The sequence below is a fragment of the Schistocerca piceifrons genome, chromosome 11, assembly GCF_021461385.2.
Source record: "Schistocerca piceifrons isolate TAMUIC-IGC-003096 chromosome 11, iqSchPice1.1, whole genome shotgun sequence".
Classification (NCBI taxonomy): domain Eukaryota; kingdom Metazoa; phylum Arthropoda; class Insecta; order Orthoptera; family Acrididae; genus Schistocerca; species Schistocerca piceifrons.
The window spans coordinates 146740999-146765893 of record NC_060148.1 but is presented as its reverse complement, the minus strand read 5'-3'; the positions used below and the strand labels follow the sequence as shown (position 1 = coordinate 146765893).

The following is a 24895-nucleotide window of genomic DNA, read 5'->3' as shown; positions in this document are numbered from 1 at the left end:
TTTTTTAAATTGTGCCTGGGGTAAATTAATAAAAACTGATGAAATGTTCAGTAATTTTATGATGATGTTATCTGTGTTGGATGGTTTTATTCACAGTGTTAGCTGCTAAGGAATTTTTTTAGTACTTTGTCAATACTACAAGGTATTTTAGATGCTTTTTTTGTTTCTTCGGTAACTGTTAAGTTTTCATAAAGAGAAGCCTGACACAAAAAATGCAGACTTAAACACTGAAAATTATACGAAAAGAACAGGTACTGTCTTCATGTAGATAAGGCTAACTGGCTAATGATCTCCTTCAGTGCGGATGCACTCACACTGTTACACAGTTATGCCCCAGGGTCAGGTAACAGGATAGGAGAATTAAGATTCTACAACACTCCAACAAATTAGTAACAAAGTCACACAAGTGAGTTAAAAAGATTTTCTTATCTTTGTAACTAGTTGAAGCCTGCAACACTGCATGTAATATAACACAAAGAAGACCCTCAATGGCAAAGTGCAAATAATAGTAGGTAGACATCACAGTACATAGCAAATGCAGTTTGCAACAACTGTCTGTTCACTTCTAGGAGTTCAGTAATGACGTTCCCTTTATACAGGGTGTTACAAAAAGGTACGGCCAAACTTTCAGGAAACATTCCTCACACACAAAGAAAGAAAATATGTTATGTGCACATGTGTCCGGAAACACTTACTTTCCATGTTAGAGCTCATTTTATTACTTCTCTTCAAATCACATTAATTGTGGAATGGAAACACACAGCAACAGAACGTACCAGCATGACTTCTAACACTTTGTTACAGGAAATGTTCAAAATGTCCTCCGTTAGCGAGGATACGTGCTTCCACCCTCAGTCGCTTGGAATCCCTGATGCGGTGATGCAGCCCTGGAGAATGGCGTATTGTATCACAGCTGCCCACAGTACGAGCACGAAGAGTCTCTACATTTGGTACCAGAGTTGCGTAGACAAGAGCTTTCAAATGCCCCCATAAATGAAAGTCGAGAGGGTTGAGGTCAGGAGAGCGTGGAGGCCACAGAATTGGTCCACCTCTACCAATCCGTCGGTCACCGAATCTGTTGTTGAGAAGTGTTCGAACACTTCGACTGAAATGTGCAGGAGCTCCATTGTGCATGAACCACATGTTGTGTCGTACTTGTAAAGGCACATGTTCTAGCAGCACAGGTAGAGTATCCCGTATGAAATCGTGATAACGTGCTCCATTGAGCGTAGGTGGAAGAACATGGGGTCCAATCGAGACATCACCAACAATGCCTGCCCAAACATTCACAGAAAATCTGTGTTGATGATGTGATTGCACAATTGCATGCGGATTCTCATCAGCCCACATATGTCGATTGTGAAAATTTACAATTTGATCCATAAAGAGAACAATTGCACTGAAATGAGGATTGACACATTGTTGGATGAACCATTCGCAGAAGTGTACCCGTGGAGGCCAATCAGCTGCCAATAGTGCCTGCACACGCTGTACGCGGTACGGAAACAACTGGTTCTCCTGTGCACTCTCCATACAGTGACATGGTCAACATTACCTTGTACAGCAGCAACTTCTCTGACGCTGACATTAGGGTTATCGTCAACTGCACGAAGAATTGCCTCGTCCATTGCAGGTTTCCTCGTCGTTCTAGGTCTTCCCCAGTCGCGAGTCGTAGGCTGGGATGTTCCGTGCTCCCTAAGACGCCGATCGATTGCTTCGAACGTCTTCCTGTCGGGACACCTTCGTTCTGGAAATCTGTCTCGATACAAATGTATCGCGCCACGGCTATTGCCCCGTGCTAATCCGTACATCAAATGGGCATCTGCCAACTCCGCATTTGTAAACATTGCACTGACTGCAAAACCACGTTCGTGATGAACACTAACCTGTTGATGCTACGTACTGATGTGCTTGATGCTAGTACTGTATAGCAATGAGTCGCATGTCAACACAAGCACCGAAGTCAACATTACCTTCCTTCAATTGGGCCAACTGGCAGTGAATTGCGGAAGTACAGTACGTACTGATGAAACTAAAATGAGCTCTGATATGTAAATTAAGTGTTTCCGGACCCATGTCCACATAACCTCTTCTTTATTTGTGTGTGAGGAATGTTTCCTGAAAGTTTGGCCGTACCTTTTTGTAACACCCTGTATGTCAGCCCTGGACCATGATCTGTAATGGAGTGGGTGAGAGTGGCTCTTCTATCTACCAAGTAGGCTTCTGTCCGTTGTTGTCCAGTCATTGGCGGGTTGTACTCGGCTGGCAATTGGCCGAGGCAAAGTCGATATACTGGTGGTGCTCGCACAAGTGGCGAGTCTCTGGTGACATTGGCACCTGCTCGCGTGTTTGTGCCTGTGTTTCTTTTTTCCTGACTTCGTCTTGCTCAGACGACACAGCACGGGGCAGCCCCGACAGCATACTGAATTTCCCGACCCTGCCTCCTCGACCACCGCACTCTTTCCTACCGAAACGAACGGAGGGCTTGCCGAGTCAAAAATTTACGAATACGTCACTGAATGCTGGCCCCCTATTTTGACTAGCTTAGACGTGTTATTCTTCTGTCACATCTCAGTGGCCCTGAAGATGGCGTAATGTAGTGCTGAACCTGGTTGCTCAAATATGACAGCATCTGGAATTTTAGGTGCCTGAAGGTGTTTTGGTTTAAGAGCTGAAGTCCCACAGCCATCTGTACAAAGATGGAGCTACAGAGACTCTTTTCTCTCGATTTACTCTGAATTAATTGCTTCTAGATGTGGTTTGCCTCATTTTCTGCTGCACACCATTTCCTGTTTTGGGGTAGTGCTCTGTCGAATAGTGTGTGCCCGTTAATGTCTCGACTATACTGGATCAGGAGTGGGACGAATTCTGTTGTGTGCAGATCCTTGGTGATGCCCACCTGCTGCCTCAACTACTTCTCTCATCTTGTTGTTATTATTGATGGTTCAACCGATGTCCATTACAATTTTAGTGTTCTCAGTTTTACTCCCAACTAGAAAGCAGTCTTTGCTCTTTAATTGTCTTTGCTCTTCACGAGGTCATTGGGAGTCAGATACGGGACGAGGTTTCTCTCGCCGCGGGTGAGCTCGGGGTAATCCGTCGTCGGCTCTGAGGTACGTAAAGGCCAGACTTTGTAATTTATTTCTCAGCTCTGGCATCTGTTTCACTGGTCCTACATACTTTCATCATCAGACCACATTTTTGGTGGATGTCACTGATTCCAGATCAACTATCCCTGGATTGAGGGTTTGATGACCTGGCTGTTTAGTCTCCTAACCTCCAATCAGCCAACCCTTTATCGGTATACGAGGGGGGACCCAAAAGTAACCGGAATCCTAATGCTGCACACCGTATACTTGTAGTAGCAGGTTGCGCCACCAGGGGGTTGTAGCAGGAGCTCTGCTGAGTCATTCTGCCAAGCGGGTCACCCAACAGTGAGAAGTGTGGTTTCTTTGGCAGTTCTTTGAGTGTACGTACAGTGCAGACATGACATGAGGAAATGGCTAGTTCTTACAAACAACGTGCGGCAGTGAAGTTTTGTTTCTTGCTCGGCAATAACGCAGCAGAAACTGTTGCGATGATTCAGCCAGCCTACAAAGACCGTGCTCTTAGCAAAATGCAAGTGTACGAATGGTTTAATAAGGGAGAAATGGTGGTTGAAGATCAGCCCCGTTCCGGTCGACCTTCAGCTGTTCGAAGCGAAGACGACGTCAACAAAACCCGTGATCTCGCCAGTGAAGATCGACGCAGGGCAATCGACCGACTCGAGAACTTGTCTGGGTTGTCCTGGAGCTCAATTCAGTGCATCTTGACCATCGATTTGGGGATGCGAAGAGTGGCAGCAAAATTTGTGTCGAAGCTTCTTACCGGAGATCGTAGGGATCGTCGCGTCCGAGCCTGTCTCGAAATGAAGGATGCGTTCAAAGGTGATCCACATTTTTCCAACAAAATCATTACAGGTGATGAGTCATGGTGCTATAGGTATAATCCAGAAAGTAAACCACAGTCATCACAATGGAAGTCACCTGGCTCACCTCGACCAAAAAAAGCTCGACAAGTGAAATGTTGATCTGTTTTTTTGACATCAAAGCGATCGCGCACTCTGAATTTGTCCCTGAAAACCAGACAATAAACCAACAATTATATTTGGAGGTTACGAAATGGCTTCGCAGAAGTTTGTCGCGAAAACGTCCGGCTTTGTGGGATTCTGGCGTGTGGTCCCTGCATCACGACAACGCTGCCGCGCACACGGCTCTCAGCGTTCGCCAGTTTTTGGCCTCAACGAAGACGATTACCGTGACCCACGCGCCCTGTTTGCCGGATTTAGTACCCTCGGACTTCTTCCTATTCCGGAGGATGAAAAGAGACTTGAGAGGGAAGCGTTTTGCCGATGTGGAAGACTTAAAAGCAATGTCATGAAAGTACTAGCAAGTATCAAAGAGGACGAATTTAAAAGGTGCTTTGAGCTCTGGAATGAACGTTTGGACATGTGTATTAATGCTAATGGAGAGTACTTCGAAGGTGATTAAGGCTGTATTTGAAAACAATAAAGTATATGCTTTCTAGAAAGAAATTCTGGTTATTTTTGGGTCCCCCTTCGTATGCAGCAGTTTTGCACTGCCTGTGTTGAAATGTTATTGCTGATTTCTTTCCAAGAGCAGAATCTGTGTTGTGGTGACATACTGGTCTGTAAAATACCTGAGGTCTAGGTTATAAATGTCTTACGGAAGTCCTTGTAGAATGTAAATACTTTTACATCAAAGGATACTACTCACTGAAAAGCAGAAGCTTTGAGCTGTTGTCAGGCACACACAAAAGAAAGAAAAATACTAGCTTTCGGATTTCCTTTGATGAACTAGAGTAACACACACACACACACACACACACACACACACACACACACACACACACACACACACAAATACATACAATATTTATTGTTTTTTATGTATGGGGGTTGGAACTTTAATAGTGGCAAATATTTATTTACAGCTCGTGCAAAATAAATGTGTGTTTCAAAGCTTTACTGACCTTCAAAGTAGTCACCTTTAAGCAAAGACTGAGAACTCCATTGTCTGACTGGGATTTGATCCCTGATCTCTAGGTTTGCAGGTGTGTGCTTTACCAGTGTACCACCAGGCCTGACATGTATACAGGGTGAATCATCAAAAACTGTCGTCGCAAATATTACAGAAATGGAAAGTGCAATTGGTGTGTGGTTTTCGCGGACTGGATTGGTTGTCAGGGGCTCGTATTGTTAGCCAATAAACAGATTGCAATAATATTTAAGAAGTAGATTTTTTGTGCAAATATACATTTTAAAGTGGAACAATGTATGTTGACATTAACAAACTAAGGAATTTTGGAATGTTTCCACACCGACACTTGTTTGTGCTATTCAGCCTGCATAGTTGCTAGGTTCAATATTGTTACATCTGCTTACAGTGTGGTTGTGTGTTCCTTGAGAGCATTGCAACTCACTAGTCAGTTAGCGTGTGACAGTCCGAGCTGTTGGTCGTGAATGGACAATAGGATTTACCGATGCAGAAAAGGCAGACGTGCTCGTGATGTGTGGAGAGTGTAGGAAGAATGCAGTTGATTCTTGTATGGTGTATGCAGCAAGACATCCCAGTAGACATCAATTGTCTTGGCAGTTACTCATCAACTTTTTCAACCAGATACATGAAAATGGTAGTGTATCATCTAGCCAATATAACAGAAGGAAACAAGTGATGACAGAAGAGGGGAAAATTAATGTTCTCGGTGCTGTTGCAGTTGATACACACAGTAGCTTGTATGCAATTGCACGAGAAAGTGGCACGAGTCAGGCAAGTGACCTACACATTCTCTGCTGACATAGATTCCATCTCTATCACATCTCTCTCCATCGAGAGCTGCACGGAAACGATTATGAGAATTGTGTTAACTTCTTACGTGAGCATTAAGACAGAATACATCAGGTGTATTGTGTGTCTTGTTTAGTGGTGAAGCCACAGTTACTAATTGTGGACAGGTAAACTGCTGAAACGTGCAATATTGGTCTGTTGAAAATCCCCATTTGCTTTGTCAGATGAAATGTCAGCATCTGTTGAGTATAAACGTGTGGTGTGGGATAATGGACCATCCAGTCACAGGCCTGTTTTTCATAGAAGCAACACTGAATGCCTGTATCGCGGCCTCCTAACAGGTCACCTTCCATAGGTGCTAGAAGACATTTCTCTGCAGACTAGGAGAATCCTGTGGTATCAATGTGATGACTGTCCAGCCCATAATGCACGAAGTACTAAAGCACGTCTTCACGAATTGTTTTCAAATCGTCGGATTGGACACACTCGACCTGTACCTCGGGTGGCCCATTTCCCATACTTGATGCCTGTAGACCTTTTACTGTGAGGAAAGCTCAAGATACTGTCTGCAAGGACATACTGTGAGGGTTCATTTATATCTTAAGTTAACTCACTGTGAACTTCAGCTTGAAATAGTCTGTGAACCCCCGACTTCTTAAATATTCTTCTTATCTGCAGAGTAACTTAGTTTTCACTAAAAACCCAGGACTTGGTAACTTCGATCCTTTAAGCCTTTTATTGCACCTTTAAATACAATACATATTAGATGATAAGTATCTTGTTACAGGAGACATTCCAGCTAATGACTAACGAACATTTTTTTCAATACGTACATACGAGGGTAAGTCAAATGTTATCCACATAGTAGTTATTAAATTTTTTTGTAATCAAATAGGAAACTTACAAGAACATCATTTTTCGACATAGTCTCCTTGCGTTTCAACGCACTTGGTCCATTGTTGTATGAGCTTCTTGATGCCCTCATAAAAGAAGGTTCTCGGTGGAGCTGCGAGCCAGGAATGCACTGCTTCTTTCACTGCTACATCCGAGGCAAATTGACGGCCCCTTAATGCCTGTTTGAGTGGACCAAACAAGTGATAGTCATAAGGGGCATGTACAGGACTATATGGAGCATGATCCAGTACTTCAAATTTGAGTTTCTGGAGTGTTTCAGCAGTGTGGGCAGCTGTATGCGGACAGGCATTGTCGTGCAACAACACAACACCTTTTGACAGCAATCCTCATTGTTTGCTTCGAATTGCAGGCTGTAGCCTGGCAGTAAGCATCTCACTGCCGTGTACACTGTTTATTGTTGTGCACCTTTCCCCATAATGTTCCAGTACTGGACCTTGTGCATCCCAAAAAAATGTAAGCATCAGTTTTCAGACGGTTGGGTCCTGAACTTTTCCTTGCGTGGCGAATTTGGATGTTTCCATTCCGTACTCTGCTGTTTACACTCCAGCTCATAATGATGGATCCGTGTTTAGTCACCAGTAATGATCCTGTCTAAGACATTGTCCCCTTCGTTATCATAGCGATCCAAATGTTTTTTGCAGATATCCAAGCGTGTTGTTTAGGTAACTGTGTGAGTTGTTATGGGACCCTTCTTGCACAAACTTTATGAAATCCAAATCTGTTGTGTATGATTTCGTAGGCAGAACCGTGACTAATTTACAGACGATGTGTCACTTCGTCAATAGTTAATTGTCTGTCTAAGAGAATCATTTTACGTGAATGGCCAATGGTTTCTTCATTTGTGGCTGTAAATGGTCGTCCGGCTCCTTCATCGTGCGTGACACTTGTGTGACCATTTTAGAATTTTTGTGGCAAAACACTGTTCCCGTACTGTACCGAAAGTCTTCAGTGAATTTCGGCCCCTTATATGCTTTCCGACCACAAAAAATGGATCACTGAACGCTGCTCTTCTTTGGTGCAAATAGACAGCAGAGCAGCTACGATTAACAGCACGGCAGCGATAACAAAACTAACCTAGCAGCTTGAAAAATTGCAAAGAGATAAGAACAAATAAACAAAGCATGCGTCATCAACGTAAAATGACAGTACTACCAAAATAAACAAAAATATAACTAAATTGCAGATAATAATTGACTTACTCTCGTATATACATCATTGATATAAACTTCTACTCAATTGTATTCTGACAGCGAGGCTGGTGCAGAAGACTTTTTGCTGCCTTTGAGTACTATGCCCGCTAAGACTCAAAGGACGTCTTCAACTGTCTTGACGTGGCATAGAGACCAGGCGGGATAATTCATGCAAATAATAAAATACACAAAACGGGACTCGTCCCCTAATAAATCTTCTTACATAATAATAGTTTGGACAAGAAGATAATAGAAGCTTTCAAAATGTGATGCTACAGAAGAATGCTGAAGATTAGATGAGTAGATCACATAACTAATGAGGAGGTATTGAATAGAATTGGGGAGAAGAGGAGCTTGTGGTACAGCTTGACTAGAAGAGGGGGATCGGTTGGTAGAACATGTTCTGAGGCATCAGGGAATCACCAGTTTAGTATTGGAGGGCAGCTTGGAAGGTAAAAATCGTAGATGGAGACCGAGAGATGAATACAGTAAGCAGATTCAGAAGGATGTAGACTGCAGTAGGTACTGGGAGATGAAGAAGCTTGCACAGGATAGAGTAGCGTGCAGAGCTGCATCAAACCAGTCTCTGGACTGAAGACGACGACGACAACAACAACAACAACAACAACATCATAATAATTAATGTTTTATATTCTGAATGATAATTCTGGATTCTAGTAATAAAGCTTGTTCATTTATATTCAAAATTAACACAAGATTTCGCTTCCATTCAACAAAATTATTTGTTTCCAAACTTTGGCTACAAAATGTCTTGAAAATCTCATACCTTCACAATACCAACTAATCCCAATGATACGCAATGCCATATTACCTCAGCCTGCTTGGACATCACTGCTGAAATGCTAGCACATGTGCAACAGTCATTCCGTAGTAGACCGGAAGCATTTAGTTGAACACAACCTATGACGGTCAATTGTTTTGTTACTGGTCAGAATCTACATAACTACTGTACGCACTTGTGTTGTTCTTTAGTGAGTGCTGCTATGGGTATTGTAAAAGTGTCATTGTGGGAACATTTCAAAGTATGATATCTTGTAAACGAGTTTCACTAGAATCGTGCAACAAACACCACTGACATTCTAATTTACCCTACTTTGTATGTTCATATCAGTAGGCCATTGTTCTGTTTAAAAAATGTATATTTGCACAAAAAATATGCTTTCTAAGTATTTTTACAATCTTTTGACTGGCTAACAACACGAGCCCCTGACTACCGACCAATTCTGTGAAAACTGGACATCAGTAGAACTTTAAATTTCTGCTCTATTTGCAGTACAGGTTTTAGGTGGTTCACCTTGTATACACAGGTTCTCTATGGGTTTTGGTGAGTGAGTTTGGGAGTATCAAAATGTGTGACACAAATGGCCATATCTTTTGATCGCATTAACTGAGAAGCGTAAATTTTTGACACTGCCAATGGACTGTAGACCTTAATGAAGCTGGTATCTGTACAGATATCAAAAATGTGTGCCCCGACTGGGTCTCGAACTCGGGACCTCCTGCTTACACGGCAGATGCTCTTATCCGACTGAGCCACCGCGGATACAGAGGATAGTGCGGCTGCAGGGACTTGTCTCTGTCACACTCCCTGTGAGACCCACACTTCCAGCTTACTCTCCGCACACTGCATTTGCAGTGCCCCTGCCCACTATACTCATTACTCATGGCAGTCAATCTACCGATCCCTGTAAGAGTTCGGGCAATGTGAGTGCATCCACACTGAAGATCATTAGCTGGTAAGCTTTACACTACTGGCCATTAAAATTGCTACACCACGAAGATGACATGCTACAGACGTGAAATTTAACCGACAGGAAGAAGATGCTGCGATTTGCAAATGATTAGCTTTTCAGAGCATTCACACAAGGTTGGCACTGGTGGCGACACTTACAACGTGCTGACGTGAGGAAAGTTTCCATCCGATTTCTCATACACAAACAGCAGTTGACCAGCGTTGCGTGTTGGAACGCTGTTGTGATGCCTCGTGTAAGGAGGAGAAATGCATACCATCACATTCAGACTTTGATAAAGGTCGGATTGTAGCCTATCGCAATTGCGGTTTATTGTATCGCGACATTGCTGCTCGCGTCAGTCGAGATCCAATGACTGTTTGCAGAATATGGAGTCGGTGGATTCAGGAGGATAATACGGAATGCCGTGCTGGATCCCGCGGCCTCGTATCATTAGCAGTCGAGATGAGAGGCATCTTATCTGTACGGCTCTAACGGATCGTGCAGCCACGCCTCGATCCCTGAGTCAACAGATGGGGACGTTTGCAAGACAACTACCATCTGCATGAACAGTTCGACGATGTTTGCAGCAGCACGGACTATCAGCTTGGAGATCGTGGCTGCGGTTACCCTTGACGCTGCATCACAGATGGGGGCGCCTGCGATGGTGTACTCGACGACGAACCTGGGTGCACGAATGGCAAAACGACATTTTTTCGGATGAATCCAGGTTCTGTTTACAGCTTCACGATGGTCATGTTTGGCGACATCATGGTGAACGCACATTGGAAGCGTGTATTCATCATCGCCATACTGGCATATCACCTGGCGTGATGGTATGGGGTGCCATTGGTTACAAGTCTCGGTCACCTCTTGTTCGCATTGACGGCACTTTGAAGAGCGGACGTTACATTTCAGATGTGTTACGACCCCTGGCTCTACCCATCATTAGATCCCTGTGAAACCCCACATCTCAGCAGGATAATGCACGACCGCATGTTGCAGGTCCTGTACGGGCCTTTCCGGATACAGAAAATGTTCGACATATGCCCTGGCCAGCACATTCTCCAGATCTGTCATGAAATGAAAATGTCTGGTCAATGGTGGCCGAGCAACTGGTTTGTCACAATACGCCAATCGCTACTCTTGATGAACTGTGGTATCGTGTTGAAGCTGGATGGGCAGCTGTACTTTTTGACTCAATGCCCAGGCGTATTAAGGCCGTTATTACGGTCAGAGGTGGTTGTTCTGGGTATTGATTTTTCAGGATCTATGCACCCAAATTGCATGAAAATGTAATCACATGTCAGTTCTAGTATAATATATTTGTGTAATGAATACCCATTCATCATCTGCATTTCTTCTTGGTGTAGCAATTTTAATGACTAGTAGTGTGAAGATAGTGTCTGTTCTTTCGGACTTGTCCGAAAGAACGGATACTATTCGTGATCTTGCAGCTTTTGAAGAAAGAAATTACAATGGAATCCAGACCTTTATTGCTTACAGGCATTGGTATAGATAAGGCTTACCGGCCAATGACCTCCTTCAGTGCGGATGCACTCACATTGCCCGAACTTTTAGAGGAATTGGTAGATTGTTGCCGCAAGTAATGAGTGTAGTGGGCAGGGGCACTGCAAATGTAGTGTGCGGACAGGAAGTTGGGAATGTGAGTCTCACGGGGAGAGTGCCAGAGATAAGTCCCTGCAGTCGCACTATCCTGTGTGTCCTCGGTGGCTCAGGTTGATAGAGCATCTGCCACGTAAGCGGGAGGTCCCGGGTTCGAGTCCCTGTCAGGGCGCACATCATTCGACTGTCCCCGTTGGTATTTATCGACACCTGTAAGCAGCTAAAGGTCTAGATTTCATTATAATTTCAGTAAACCTTAGTATGTGACATAAATTTCAATGTGATACATGTGCCCGTTCCTGGGGAAAAACAGACAGACAGACCTGTAATAGTTCAGATTTTATCAATTGAGGTACATAAATCGTAAAGTGAAAACTTTGATAGCTTTTGAAGGGACATACTACACTGTGCTGGGCGGGCACACAATACTGCGACTGCAGTTTGGCACGTGGCCTGGGGTGAGGGGTTGTGTCAAGTCAGTGGAGGGAGAAACAGAGGCAAGATATGGGAGGAGAAGTGGGGAGAGGCAGCAGGTGCTTCGAATAGGAAGGCAACACGTGGACACATGTTTGTGGGTTCTGAAAGAAGCAATAAGAGTAATTTTCTGAACAGTCTAAAAAGAGTGTGTGTGACCTGCCACATGAGAATGTCAGATTAGTAATTTACCACATAGAAGAGGCATTGAGGGTCAGACTGACTGCCAGATATTAAGAGGATAATGTTGCTTGTGGGAGTGTGCAAAGACTTGGTGTGGATGGTGGGCAGGAGGAAGGGCAAAGGGAATATGGGGAAGTAGTGAAGGGGAAAGGACTACGAAAGTGTGCCTGTGGGACAGAAGGGACATGTAATACTAGAGTGGGAGCAGGAAGGAAATAAGCAGTTGGACGACAGGGCTACCGTAGGTTGAGACAGGGAGGTGCGGGAATGAAGTGTATGCTACAGGAAGAGTACTCGACTGCACAATTACAAAAAGCTGGGTGTCAGTAGGAAGAATCTAGAATGCACAGGCTGTGAAACGGTCGTCAGAATCGAGCGCACCATGTTGTATGACACGCTCGGTGATGCACCGGTCTGGCCGTCTCATGGCCGGTGCGGTGGTGGCTGCCCGTGCAGACGGACGGCTCTTCAGGTCTCGTGCACACTTAGAATGTGGCACAGTGGTTGTAGGTACGATGGCAGATCACGCGACTACTTTCACGAGTGACCCTGTGTCTGATAGTGTGGGAGAGGCCTGTGACGGGAGTGTAGTAGACGACAGTGGAAGGACACGCAGGAAGATCTCGCACCTGGGTCTACTGCGGGGATACGAGCGACGTGGCGACAGGTCGGAAGGGGGGTCCGAATAGTGGCACGCGGAGATATCGTGTAGATTGTGTGGGTGCCACAGTACTGTGGTCGCCATTTATTCCGTCCAGGTTTTTCCACCATTTGAAACTGATATGTCTGCGTAAGCAGAAGAAACTGACGATCAAAGTCCGAAAACAATTTATTGGACTGTTCGATTAACCAAAACAAATTCTCCAAGTATAACACCGACACAAAACAGTGATCCGTCTTCGAATCACAACTATGTACGAGAATAATATAGAAAACGACTGAAATAATTTCCTACTAGTCTCCGCCAGAGACTTCTCCGATATACCGAGCCTAATTCGGAGATCGGCGAGAAGATCCGAGCCGGGCTGCTGGGGCGTCAGCTATCCGCGTCTGCTGGCTGTCGACGAACTGCCGACGTGCGGCCGAGCACCGGCCTTTGTAGCGCTTCGGCGGATGAGTACCTCGGAGCTATTTTCCATCATGTGGTTTGACCTGTGAAAATAGTTCCGGGATCTGCAGTGATCTCCTCCTTATGTTGTGGGCTGGTAGTGGCCCCAGGTGGCCGCTGGTGTCTTTACTGTGTTGTTGTTGTTGTTGTTGTTGTTGTTGTTGTTGTTGTGGCCGTTCATCAATATTGCCTGTCGGTTTTGTAGTGCTTTGATGTGCCTGCGAAGCAAGCAACCTGCGGCTGCAGGCTGTCAGTTCGGTTGCCGATACTGTGGGCGCCGTGATGTCTGGTGGAGAAGGCCACGGCAGAAACGTGACAATCTGTGTAACTACGCAGGCCGCCGTGGGACGAGACGACAACAGCGGAGGAGCTGCAGATGAGGGAGCGCGAGGAATTCCTGGAGTGGCGGCGGCGGCTGGCGACGCTGCAGGAGGCGGAGGGGCTGGTGCTGACGCCGTACGAGAAGAACCTCGAGTTCTGGCGCCAGCTCTGGAGGGTCGTCGAGAGGAGGTGAGCCGCCCACTGCTTGTGTGTATCAGTGCCCTCACTTCCAAAGTTTGCCATCCCCTCCCCACATCTCTCCCTCCCTCCCTCCCACCCATCCCTTCCCCTCCCCGCCCCCTCCCTCCCCCTCCGTCCCTCCCTCCCCCCTCCCCCCTCCCCCCTGCATCATCCTACCCTCCCTCCCCCGCTCCCTCCCTCCCTCCCCCACTCCGTCCCTCCCTCCCCCACTCCGTCCCTCCCTCCCCCACTCCGTCCCTCCCTCCCCCACTCCGTCCCTCCCTCCCCCACTCCGTCCCTCCCTCCCCCACTCCGTCCCTCCCTCCCCCACTCCGTCCCTCCCTCCCTCCCCCACTCCGTCCCTCCCTCCCTCCCTCCCCCGGTCCGTCCCTCCCTCCCTCCCTCCCCCGGTCCGTCCCTCCCTCCCTCCCTCCCCCGGTCCGTCCCTCCCTCCCTCCCTCCCCCGGTCCGTCCCTCCCTCCCTCCCCCCCCGGTCCGTCCCTCCCTCCCTCCCCCCCCGGTCCGTCCCTCCCTCCCTCCCTCCCCCGCTCCGTCCCTCCCTCCCTCCCCCGCTCCGTCCCTCCCTCCCTCCCCCCGCTCCGTCCCTCCCTCCCCCGCTCCGTCCCTCCCTCCCCCGCTCCGTCCCTCCCTCCCTCCCTCCCTCCCTCCCCCGCTCCGTCCCTCCCTCCCCCGCTCCGTCCCTCCCTCCCCCGCTCCGTCCCTCCCTCCCTCCCTCCCTCCCCCGCTCCGTCCCTCCCTCCCTCCCTCCCCCGCTCCGTCCCTCCCTCCCTCCCTCCCCCGCTCCGTCCCTCCCTCCCTCCCTCCCCCGCTCCGTCCCTCCCTCCCTCCCTCCCCGCTCCGTCCCTCCCTCCCTCCCTCCCCGCTCCGTCCCTCCCTCCCCCGCTCCGTCCCTCCCTCCCCCGCTCCGTCCCTCCCTCCCCCGCTCCGTCCCTCCCTCCCCCGCTCCGTCCCTCCCTCCCTCCCCCGCTCCGTCCCTCCCTCCCTCCCCCGCTCCGTCCCTCCCTCCCTCCCCCGCTCCGTCCCTCCCTCCCTCCCCCGCTCCGTCCCTCCCTCCCTCCCCCGCTCCGTCCCTCCCTCCCTCCCCCGCTCCCTCCCTCCCTCCCTCCCCCGCTCCCTCCCTCCCTCCCTCCCCCGCTCCCTCCCTCCCTCCCTCCCTCCCCCGCTCCCTCCCTCCCTCCCTCCCCCGCTCCCTCCCTCCCTCCCTCCCTCCCTCCCCCGCTGCCTCCCTCCCTCCCTCCCTCCCCCGCTCCCTCCCTCCCTCCCTCCCTCCCCCGCTCCCTCCCTCCCTCCCTCCCTCCCTCCCTCCCTCCCTCCCTCCCTCCCTCCCTCCCTCCCCCGCTCCCTCCCTCCCTCCCTCCCTCCCTCCCTCCCCCGCTCCCTCCCTCCCTCCCTCCCTCCCCCGCTCCCTCCCTCCCTCCCTCCCTCCCCCGCTCCCTCCCTCCCCCGCTCCCTCCCTCCCCCGCTCCCTCCCTCCCTCCCTCCCCCGCTCCCTCCCTCCCTCCCCCGCTCCCTCCCCCGCTCCGTCTGTCCGTCCCTCCCCCGCTCCCTCCCTCCCTCCCCCGCTCCCTCCCCCGCTCCGTCTGTCCGTCCCTCCCCCGCTCCGTCCGTCCGTCCCTCCCCCGCTCCGTCCGTCCGTCCCTCCCCCGCTCCGTCCGTCCGGTCCCTCCCCCGCTCCGTCCGTCCGGTCCCTCCCCCGCTCCGTCCGTCCGTCCCTCCCCCGCTCCGTCCGTCCGTCCCCCCCTCCCTCCCCCGCTCTGTCCCTCCGTCCCTGGACTGACTATCGGTATATTCTCTTACAATGCCTGCTTTTCATGATGGCATGTTTTTTATCCTTTGTAATGAAGAAATATCTACCTGATGTCTGTAGGACATGAAAAAAAAATCCTTTGCCTTTAAAATGTTACTTATCATGTTAGAAATTTTATCTATAAAACATATAATGCGCAATTTCGTTTTTGGTAAATCTATGTTGTTCACTGGGTACAGTAGGGATCTAGTGTGCTACTTCAGTTTCTTATTGAGAATGTTACCAATAATTTTTAATTGAAATTAATCTTTCTCAGTGTTTGTTTAAGGCCAGGAAATAAACTGGATTTTTTATTTTTATTTATTTATTTATTTATTTATTTATCTTTTTTTTCTTTTACACACCTTTTTGTAAACAGAGTGCGGCACCCTCTTTGCTGATTGTTGCTTTCATTTCCTGTGTTTATTATTCGTAGCTTTAAGGTTGTCACTCCATTTCTTAGTCAGAATCACAGTGTCAGAGCAAGAGGTACCGTCATCTGTAGTGCAACACATTATAATAAAGTTTCTCACAACGGATGGTGTGAAATGTGAAATTGTGAAAAGACTTGCAGCACAGTTTGGGGACAACACCCTGAGAAGGATTCAAGCAGCTTTTGTGAGCTCGAGAAACAGTTGAGAGAGAAACAGTTAATATAGCATGCCATTGTTACCCGAAGACCAGCACAACTGAGGAGGAGAATATTCAGATTGTTATGCAGCTTATTGAAGACAATTGCCAAATAAGTTGTATTGCTGCTGAGGTTGGTGTAAGCTACAATGGTGCTTTGGCGATAATTATGGACATCCTCAGATTTCATTAAAAGTGTGCAATGTGGGTACATCATCTTCTCAGTGCAGAGCACAAATTTCATCATCTCGAGGTGTGCAAACAGGTACTGACATGCTACCAAAGTGAGAGGGGACATGTTTTTTTGCACAGGATTGTGACTTATGATGAAATGTGGGTGCATCCTTACACGCCAGAAATTAAAAAAGAAAAAAACCACCACAGCAGAATCACGCAAAATTGTGTCTTTGCACGATTCAAAGTGATAAACCATCTCTCCACTGGGAAGGTTCTTGCAATAGTCTTTTTTGGATTTAAAGGAGTTCTTCCCATTGATTTTTTTCTGTGAACATTGTACTGTGAATGCTCCTTACAATGCCAACTTACAGGCCAAACGAAACATGCATATTGTCAGGTAACATGTGCATTTCCAATCCAGGATGTGATTTTGCTCCATGACGACACTCGGCCCCACTCAGCTGCCTGAACTCGACAGAAAATTTGGAATCATTTGCGTCACACTAGAAAATCCTCCCTACAGTCCGGACTTACTGTCCTGTGATTTTAATTTGTTTGGACCACTAAAAGAAGCAATCGGACAACACAGATTTGATGAGAGTGTTGCTGCCAAAGTGTTTGTGCTCAATTGGCTAATGTCACAGCCACATTTATCTTATGAAAACGGGATCAAGAAACTGCACGTCACTGGGAAAACTGTGTTTCCCATTCAAGAGGCTAAAGTGATCCCTCCTTTTTACACATTTCAGCAGACGGACTGAAAAAGTGTAAAATGCAGGAGAGAACATAGGAAACACAACAAGCAAAAAATGAACATCTGTTACTGTCATTTTCTTTGTATTGTTCAAAATAGGAAATTTAAAAAAATTGCGTATTTAAAAAAGTCTGAAATAATTAATTGTGTTTGTTTCTTTCGAACAGTAATTAGCTCTACCCTGTGTGAAACCACATTAAAGAAATATTAATTTTATAATATGAGACATGTTATTGATAATCGTCATAAAATTACAGTAAATAAAACTTGTAACACAATATTGGTTAAAACACAAAAGTTGGTAGCCTTCAAAAATGGAGAACAATAGTCACAAAATCTGCAGCCTGTTGTCTACAAGGAGGTTACTCAGTTCAGAGACGTCCTCATTGAGAAAGAGGGCAGAAATTACCATCATGTTACAGACCATCTTGAGGAGGAATGTTTGTATCTGACATCAGGTCGTACCAACCTACAGCTGTGGTCCTAATATGGATTAGCATTTTTCACACAGTAGTAACAGCAGTTCAGGAGAACCTATGATAGAGATGGCCATCTTCAAAAGCAGTGTGTATTTGTGTAAATGACTGTGAAATTCCATTAAAGCTGTTGTAATACAATGTTGTGAGCAAGAGGAAGATTGCAACGACAGTCAATATTGTCAGGTCGAGATTATCATTGAGGCAGTGACTCGGCATACTTTCCCACCCTTCCAAACACTTAAACCTATAATACAGGTGGCCGTGTCCCAGCAGACTGACAGTGAAAATTTTGTGTACTCTGCTAATGCTGTATTACACAATCTATAATTTTTCGTATTGTGTGTGTTTTCTGCTTTGTTACGAGGCTGAGTTTGAGCAGGAATCTGATGTACTTTTGCAGAAATCTGTAAGGAAAACAATGGTAAAGATCATGATTGTGTTAAAGAAAAATTGAAATGCAGGAAATATAACGTGGAATCTTTAATGATGAGAAGCCATTCTACCGAGAGAATAGGACTTCAATTGGGACTGAAAAAAATGAACATAAAAAGTGGGAAAACGTAAAATGTAGGAACATAAAAATTAAGTTTTACTGTGAACAGAAAAATAAATTTGCATGTATGAATTTTTCTGAAACAAAAATAACTTATAAAAAAATCCAGTTTGTTTGGTACATTCTTATGATTGACTCACCCTTGTAGTTAACAACAGTCACCAGTGTAGGCAGTGCACCCTCAGATGCACTGTATGTCTAGCTGTGAACATGACTATGTGACTTCTACATCCACAGCTACATACATACTCCGCAATCCAACATACGGTGCGTGGCGGAGGGTACCTCGTATCACAACTAGCATCTTCTCTCCCTGCTCCACTCCCAAACAGAACGAGGGAAAAATGACTGCCTATATGCCTCTGTACGAGCCCTAATCTCTCTTATCTTTGTGGACTTTCCGCGAAATGTAAGTTGGCGGCAGTAAAATTGTACTGCAGTCAGCCTCAATTGCTGGTTCTCTAAATTTCCTCAGTAGCGATTCACGAAAAGAACGCTTCCTTTCCTCCAGAGACTCCCACCCGAGTCCCTGAAGCATTTCCGTAACACTCGCGTGATGATCAAACCTACCAGTAACAAATCTAGCAGCCCGCCTCTGAATTGCTTCTATGTCCTCCCTCAACCCGACCTGATAGGGATCCCAAACGCTCGAGCAGTACTCGAGAATAGGTCGTATTAGTGTTTAATAAGCGGTCTCCTTTACAGATGAACCACATCTTTCCAAAATTCTACCAGTGAACTGAAGACGACTATCCGCTTTCCCCACAACTGCCATTACATGCTTGTCCCACTTCATATCGCTCTGCAATGTTACGCCCAAATATTTAATTGATGTGACTGTGTCAAGTGCTACACTACTAATGGAGTATTCAAGCCTTACAGGATTATTTTTCCTATTCATCTGCATTAATTTACATTTATCTATATTTAAAGCTAGCTGCCATTCTTTACACCAATCACAAATACTGTCCAAGTCATCTTGTATCCTCCTACAGTCACTCAACAATGGCACCTTCCCATACGCCACAGCATCATCAGCAAACAGCCGCACATTGCTATCCACTCTATCCAAAAGATCGTTTGTGTAGATAGAAAACAACTGCAGACCTACCACACTTCCCTGGGGCACTCCAGATGATACCCTCACTTCCGATGAACACTCACTATCGAGGACAACGTACTGGGTTTTATTACTTAAGAAGTCTCTGTACGCAGTTCAAAACCTGAGACACATTTCAAGTTTAGACTGTAAACACATTTTCACTTTACGGCAGCGAACATTGTCGGCACGCTGAGATGACGTGCGTAACATTGATGTAGGATCATTCCACTGCCAGTGTGAGATGTGAAACATTGAAGGTACGTCTTGTAGCTGCTGTTGTGCTCCTCAACACTGTCTGATGGCCACTGTGTACAAATTACTGCTCGTAGACACCCCTCAGAAAATCTGGCAGAACTGCGTCCCGACTTCTCGGAGGTAACTGGGAGAGCCGTGTCGATTCAGACAGTACGCAGCTGCCCTGCCACGATCAGTTTAGCCTGCAAACTGATGTTGAGAATAATATGCAGGAGACTGGAAAATAAAATTGAGGGTTTGTTACATGATGATCAGTAAGCCTTAGGACAGGTGAAGTCACCAGAAAGCAGTTCTGACGTTGCACTTGGTAATGGAAAAGGGATTTCAGATACAAACAAGATCCTTTCATAGGGTTTGTTGACCTAGGAAAAGCATTTGATGTATTAAAATGATGTAAGATGTTCAAAATTCTAAGAAAAATAGGAGTAAGGTATAACGAAATATTAGTAATATACAATACTAGTGAACCTGGCAATACTTTGTAATTCTAAATGTGTATGGAATTGAAGAGACTTCCTAAATTCCTCCCCACCCTACCCCACACACACACCTACACCACCCCCGCACCACCATGCAGAGAAGGCTAGGATGGAGATGTGTCGTGTGTTCGATGGGACACATCCACCCGACAGTAATATCACAGCAGCTGAGAGAGCTGTTTTACATGCAGACAAGGACAATACTGCTATTGTTTTGGACAAACAGGATTACGTTTAAAAAAATGTGACGTTTACTGTCCGATTCAGCATATCGCAGGATCGGTGCTGACTCCACGACGAGTATTCAGAGGAAGACTAACAGCCTCCCCCAGGTCATATGGCCTCCCTAAAGTCCACAAGGAAAGGAGTGCCTCTCTGTCCGATTGTGAGTAACATTGGCGCTCTGACACAACGTGTAGCGAAATGCCTTGCTTTTCTGTTTTGCCCTGTAGTAGGTCAGTGCGAGCACCACATTAAGATCTCGGCGGATTTCTTACATCGATTAGAGGGGATGCATTCGAATAACTCTGATGTAAGTTGTGGTGTGGTCTCTCTCTTCACTCGTGTTCCTTTGTCTGATTTGTTACAGTTGATTGGGGTCAGGTTTGATGCTGAATTAACAAACCTATTTCAACATGTGTTGGTTTCCACCTACTTTTTATTCAGTGACCAGTAGTATGAGCAGACAGATGAAATTGCAATGGGAAGCCCATTGCCCCTGTTATTGCCAATTTGTTTGTGCAAGACTGAGAGGAACATGCCTCAAGAGTTTGCAGCTTTGAAACCTGCATGTCCCTCCTCCCCTCCTGATATGTAGATGGTACTTTCGTTGTTTGGGCTTCGTGGCAATGAGAATTTGAACAACTACTTAGAACACCTGAATTCAGCCCACCCAGATATGTGTTTACTTTATTTGTTGTTGAAGAGGAAGATAGATGCTTTGGAACATGCTGTTTATCGGAATTTTATGCCTACAGGGTGGTCCATTGATAGTGACTGGGCCAAATATCTCACGAAATGAGCGTCAAATGAAAAAACTACAAAGAATGAAACTCGTCTAGCTTGAAGGGGCCCTCTACATGGCACTGCCATAGGTCAAACAGATATCAACTGCATTTTTTTTAAATAGGAACCCCCATCTTTTATTACATATTTGTGTAGTACATAAAGAAATATCAGTTTTTTATTTCGTTTTGTGATAGATGGCGATGTAATAGTCACAAATGCATAAGTACGTGGTATCACGTAACATTCCACCAGTGCGGACGGTATTTACTTCGTGATACATTACCCGTGTTAAAATGGACTGTCTGTCAATTGCAAAAAAGGTTGATATCATGTTGATGTATGACTATTCTGATCAAAATGCCCAACGGGCGTGTGCTATGTATGCTGCTCAGTATCCTGGACGACATGATCCAAGCGTTCGGGCCATTTGCCAGATAGTTACGTTATTTAAGGAAACTGGAAGTGTTCAGCCACATGTGAAATGCCAACCACGGCCTGCAACAATTGATGATGGTTTTTAGCTGCTGCCGCAGCTAATCCACACATCAGTTGCAGATAAATTGCGCAAGAATCAGGAATCTGAAAAAGTCGGTGTTGAGAATACTACATCAACATCGATTGCACCCGTACCATATTCCTATGCACCAGGAGTTGCAAGGCAACGACTTTGAACATGGTGTACGGTTCTGCCACTGGGCACAAGAGAAATTACAGGATGATGACAGATTTTTTGCACGCATTCTATTTAATGAGGAAAGCCCATTCACCAACAGCGGTAACATAAACCGGCATGATATGCACTTTTGGGCAACGGAAAATACACGATGGCTGCGGGGAGCAAGTGGAACATCAGTGACCTTGGCGGGTTAATGTATGGTGCGGCATTATGGGAGGAAGGATAATTGGCCCCCATTTTATCGATGGCAATCTAAATGGTGCAGTGTATGCTGATTTCTTACGTAATGTTCTACTGCTGTTACTAAAAAATGTTTCACTGCATGACAGAATGGCGATGTACTTCCAACATGATGGATGTCCGGCACATAGCTCGTGTGCGGCTGAAACAGTATTGAATAGCATATTTCATTGCAAGTTGATTGGTTGTCAAAGCACCATACCGTGGCCCGCACATTCACCGGATCTGACGTCCCCGGATTTCTTTCTGTGAGGAAAGTTGAAGGATATTTGCCATCGTGATCCACCAACAATGCCTGACAACATGCATGTGCGAACATTACAGAAGGCGAACCACTCGCTGTTGAAAGGAAAGTCGTTACACATATTGGCAAATGCATTGAGGTTGATGGACATCATTTTGAGCATTTATTGCTTTAATGTGGTATTTACAGATATGTACACAAAGGTACATGTAACAAATTGGAACAACCGAAATAAAATGTTCAAACGTACCTATGTTCTGTATTTAAATTTAAAAGCGTACCTGTTACCAACTGTTTGTCTAACATTGTGAACCATAAGTCTGTGACTATTACAGCGCCATCTATCTCAAAGCGAAAAAAGTGGTCCAACTGAAACATTAATATTTCTGTACGTAATACACGAATATGTAATAAAAATGGGGGTTCCTATTTTAAAAGACACGCAGTTGATATCCGTTTGACCTATGGCAGTGCCATCTAGCGGGCCAACCATAGTGCCATCTGGTTTCCCCCTTCAAGCTAGACAAGTTTTGTTCTTTGTAGTTTTTTTGTTTGACACTTATTTTGTGAGATATTTTGCCCGATCACGACGAAAGCGGCCAGTGAAAATTTGTACTGAGGCTGGGTATCAAACCTGAGTGTCCTACTTACTAGGCAGGTGTGCTAGCCACTAAACCACCTCAGCACAGTGGATCACGCAAGTGCATCGATTACCCCGACGTGCCTCACCCCTCGATCTGAATTCTCACTGCTCCCCCATGCTACTTTAAATTCCTCCTTACACACGAACAGAGTTGCCGCGGCTCTGCACGTCCTGGAATAGCACCTCAACATCGAACATATATGGTAGATCCAACTGGAAAACCAGGTGTAGGTACTTACAGAAATTAAATTAAATGTTTCTTGCAGTTGTGTGAACTGCTGTGCCGAGGTGGCTTAGTAGCTGATGCACCTTCCTAATTAGCAAGAGACCTGGGTTCGATTCCTGGCCTTGATACAAATTTTCACTCTCCGCTCCAGTCTATATATACACTCATGCTCATAGGATAATGCTGATATGTGGTGAAACAATGCTCTGGTGGGTGGTTTGCGGGTTTAAATCACCTCGGGGTGTGACCGTGCGGAGCATTTGACCTGCGCTCATTGCACGGTGGCCCTGGCAGCAGTCCACATATGCAGAGATGTGTCGGTGCGTGTCAGAGTACAGTGCAGTGAGTAAGTGTACAGGTGGTTTCAGATGTGCTAATGGTGACTGTGTGTTGAAAATGGCTCAAAGACATGTATTGATGACATTATGAAGGGTAGAATGCTAGGGCGACTGGAGGCTGGTCAAACACAGCAGGTCGTAGCACGGGCCCTCTGTGTGCCAAAAAGTGTGATCTCAAGATTATGGCAACGATTCCAGCACACAGGAAATGCGTCCAGGCACTACAGTACGGGGCGTCCACAGTGTACGACACCACAAGAAGACCGATATTTCACCATCAGTGCCCACAGACGGCCACGGAGTACTGCAGGTAGCCTCTCTCGGGACCTTACCGCAGCCACTGGAACAGTTGTCTCCAGACACACAGTCTACAGGCGACTGAACAGGCGTGGTTTATTCGCCCAGAGACCTGCAAGGTGCATTCTACTGACCCCTGGTCACAGGAGAGCCCGTAAAGCTCGGTGTCAAGAACACAGTACGTGGTCAATGGAACAGTGGTCCCAGGTTATGTTAACAGACGAGTCCACGTATAGTCTGAACAGTGATTCTCGCCAGGTTTTCATCTGATGTGAACTGGGAACCAGATACTGACCCCTTAATGTTCTCGAAAGGGACCTGTATGGAGGTTGTGGTTTGATAGTGTTGGGTGGGATTATGACTGGTGCACATAACCCCTGCATGTCTTTGACTGAGGAACTGTAACACGTCAGGTGTATCGGGACGTCATTTTGCACCAGTATGTCCGCCTTTTCAGGGGTGCAGTGAGTCCCACCTCCCTCTTGACGGATAAAAACGCACGGCCCCACCGAGCTGCCATCGTGGGAGTACCGTGAAACAGAAGATACCAGGTGAATTGAGTGGCCTGCCTGTTCTCCAGACCTAAACCCCATCGAGCAAGCGTGGGATGCTCTCAGTTGACGTATCGCTGCACGTCTTCAAACCCCTACGACACTTCAGGGGCTCCGACAGGCACTGGTGCGAGAATGGGAGGTTATTCCTCAGCAGCTGTTAGACCACCTGATCCAGAGTATGCCAACCCATTGTGCAGCCTGTGTACGTGTGCACGACAATCGTATCTCATATTGATGATGGGGTACATGCCCAGGAAACAGTGGTGTTTTGTAGCACATGTGTTTCGGGACAGTTTTCTCAGCTTATCACCAATACTGTGGACTTACAGATCTGTTTTGTGTGTGTTCCCTATGTGCCTTTGCTATTAGCGCCAGTTATGTGTAGTGCCATGTTGTGTGGCACCACATTATGCAGTTATCCTTAATTTATGAGCACGAGTGTATAAAATCATATCTGTGAGAGACCTGTAAAGTCTCTGAAATTCTGTCATTAATTTGTATGGGTACCTGCACCTGATTTTCAGGCTGAATCCCCCATTTACATTGGATGCTGAGGTGCATGCTGTAATTATTCTGATCTTATTCACACGATCCCTATGTCAGCGATATGCAGGGGTGTTGTAATACGGGGAGTTTCAAAAAGAATATAAGTATTACAAAGTATTATTTTGTCCAAACTATCGTTCGCTGCACCTCAGCTCGGCTATTGGAGGAATGAATACACAGTCTGGTTTGTATTAATAGCTGCTAGATGTCAGTTGTATTCTGTTTTTCTCGGTAACTTTCGTATGTTTAAAATGGCTACTCTGCAGCAGAAATCGTATTGTGTTCTCGAGTTT

General features: G+C 46.3%; 1 protein-coding gene across 2 annotated transcripts in view; it reads left to right on the top strand.

Moving 5' to 3' along the window:
- LOC124720110 (large subunit GTPase 1 homolog) overlaps nucleotides 1-24895 on the top strand; it is a 171788-nt gene that overhangs the window by 11356 nt on the left and 135537 nt on the right. For both annotated transcript variants that reach the window (XM_047245405.1, XM_047245404.1), the window contains exon 4: nucleotides 13430-13603. In XM_047245405.1, coding sequence (XP_047101361.1) covers nucleotides 13430-13603 — 174 coding nt within the window. The remainder of the gene's footprint in view (nucleotides 1-13429; nucleotides 13604-24895) is intronic.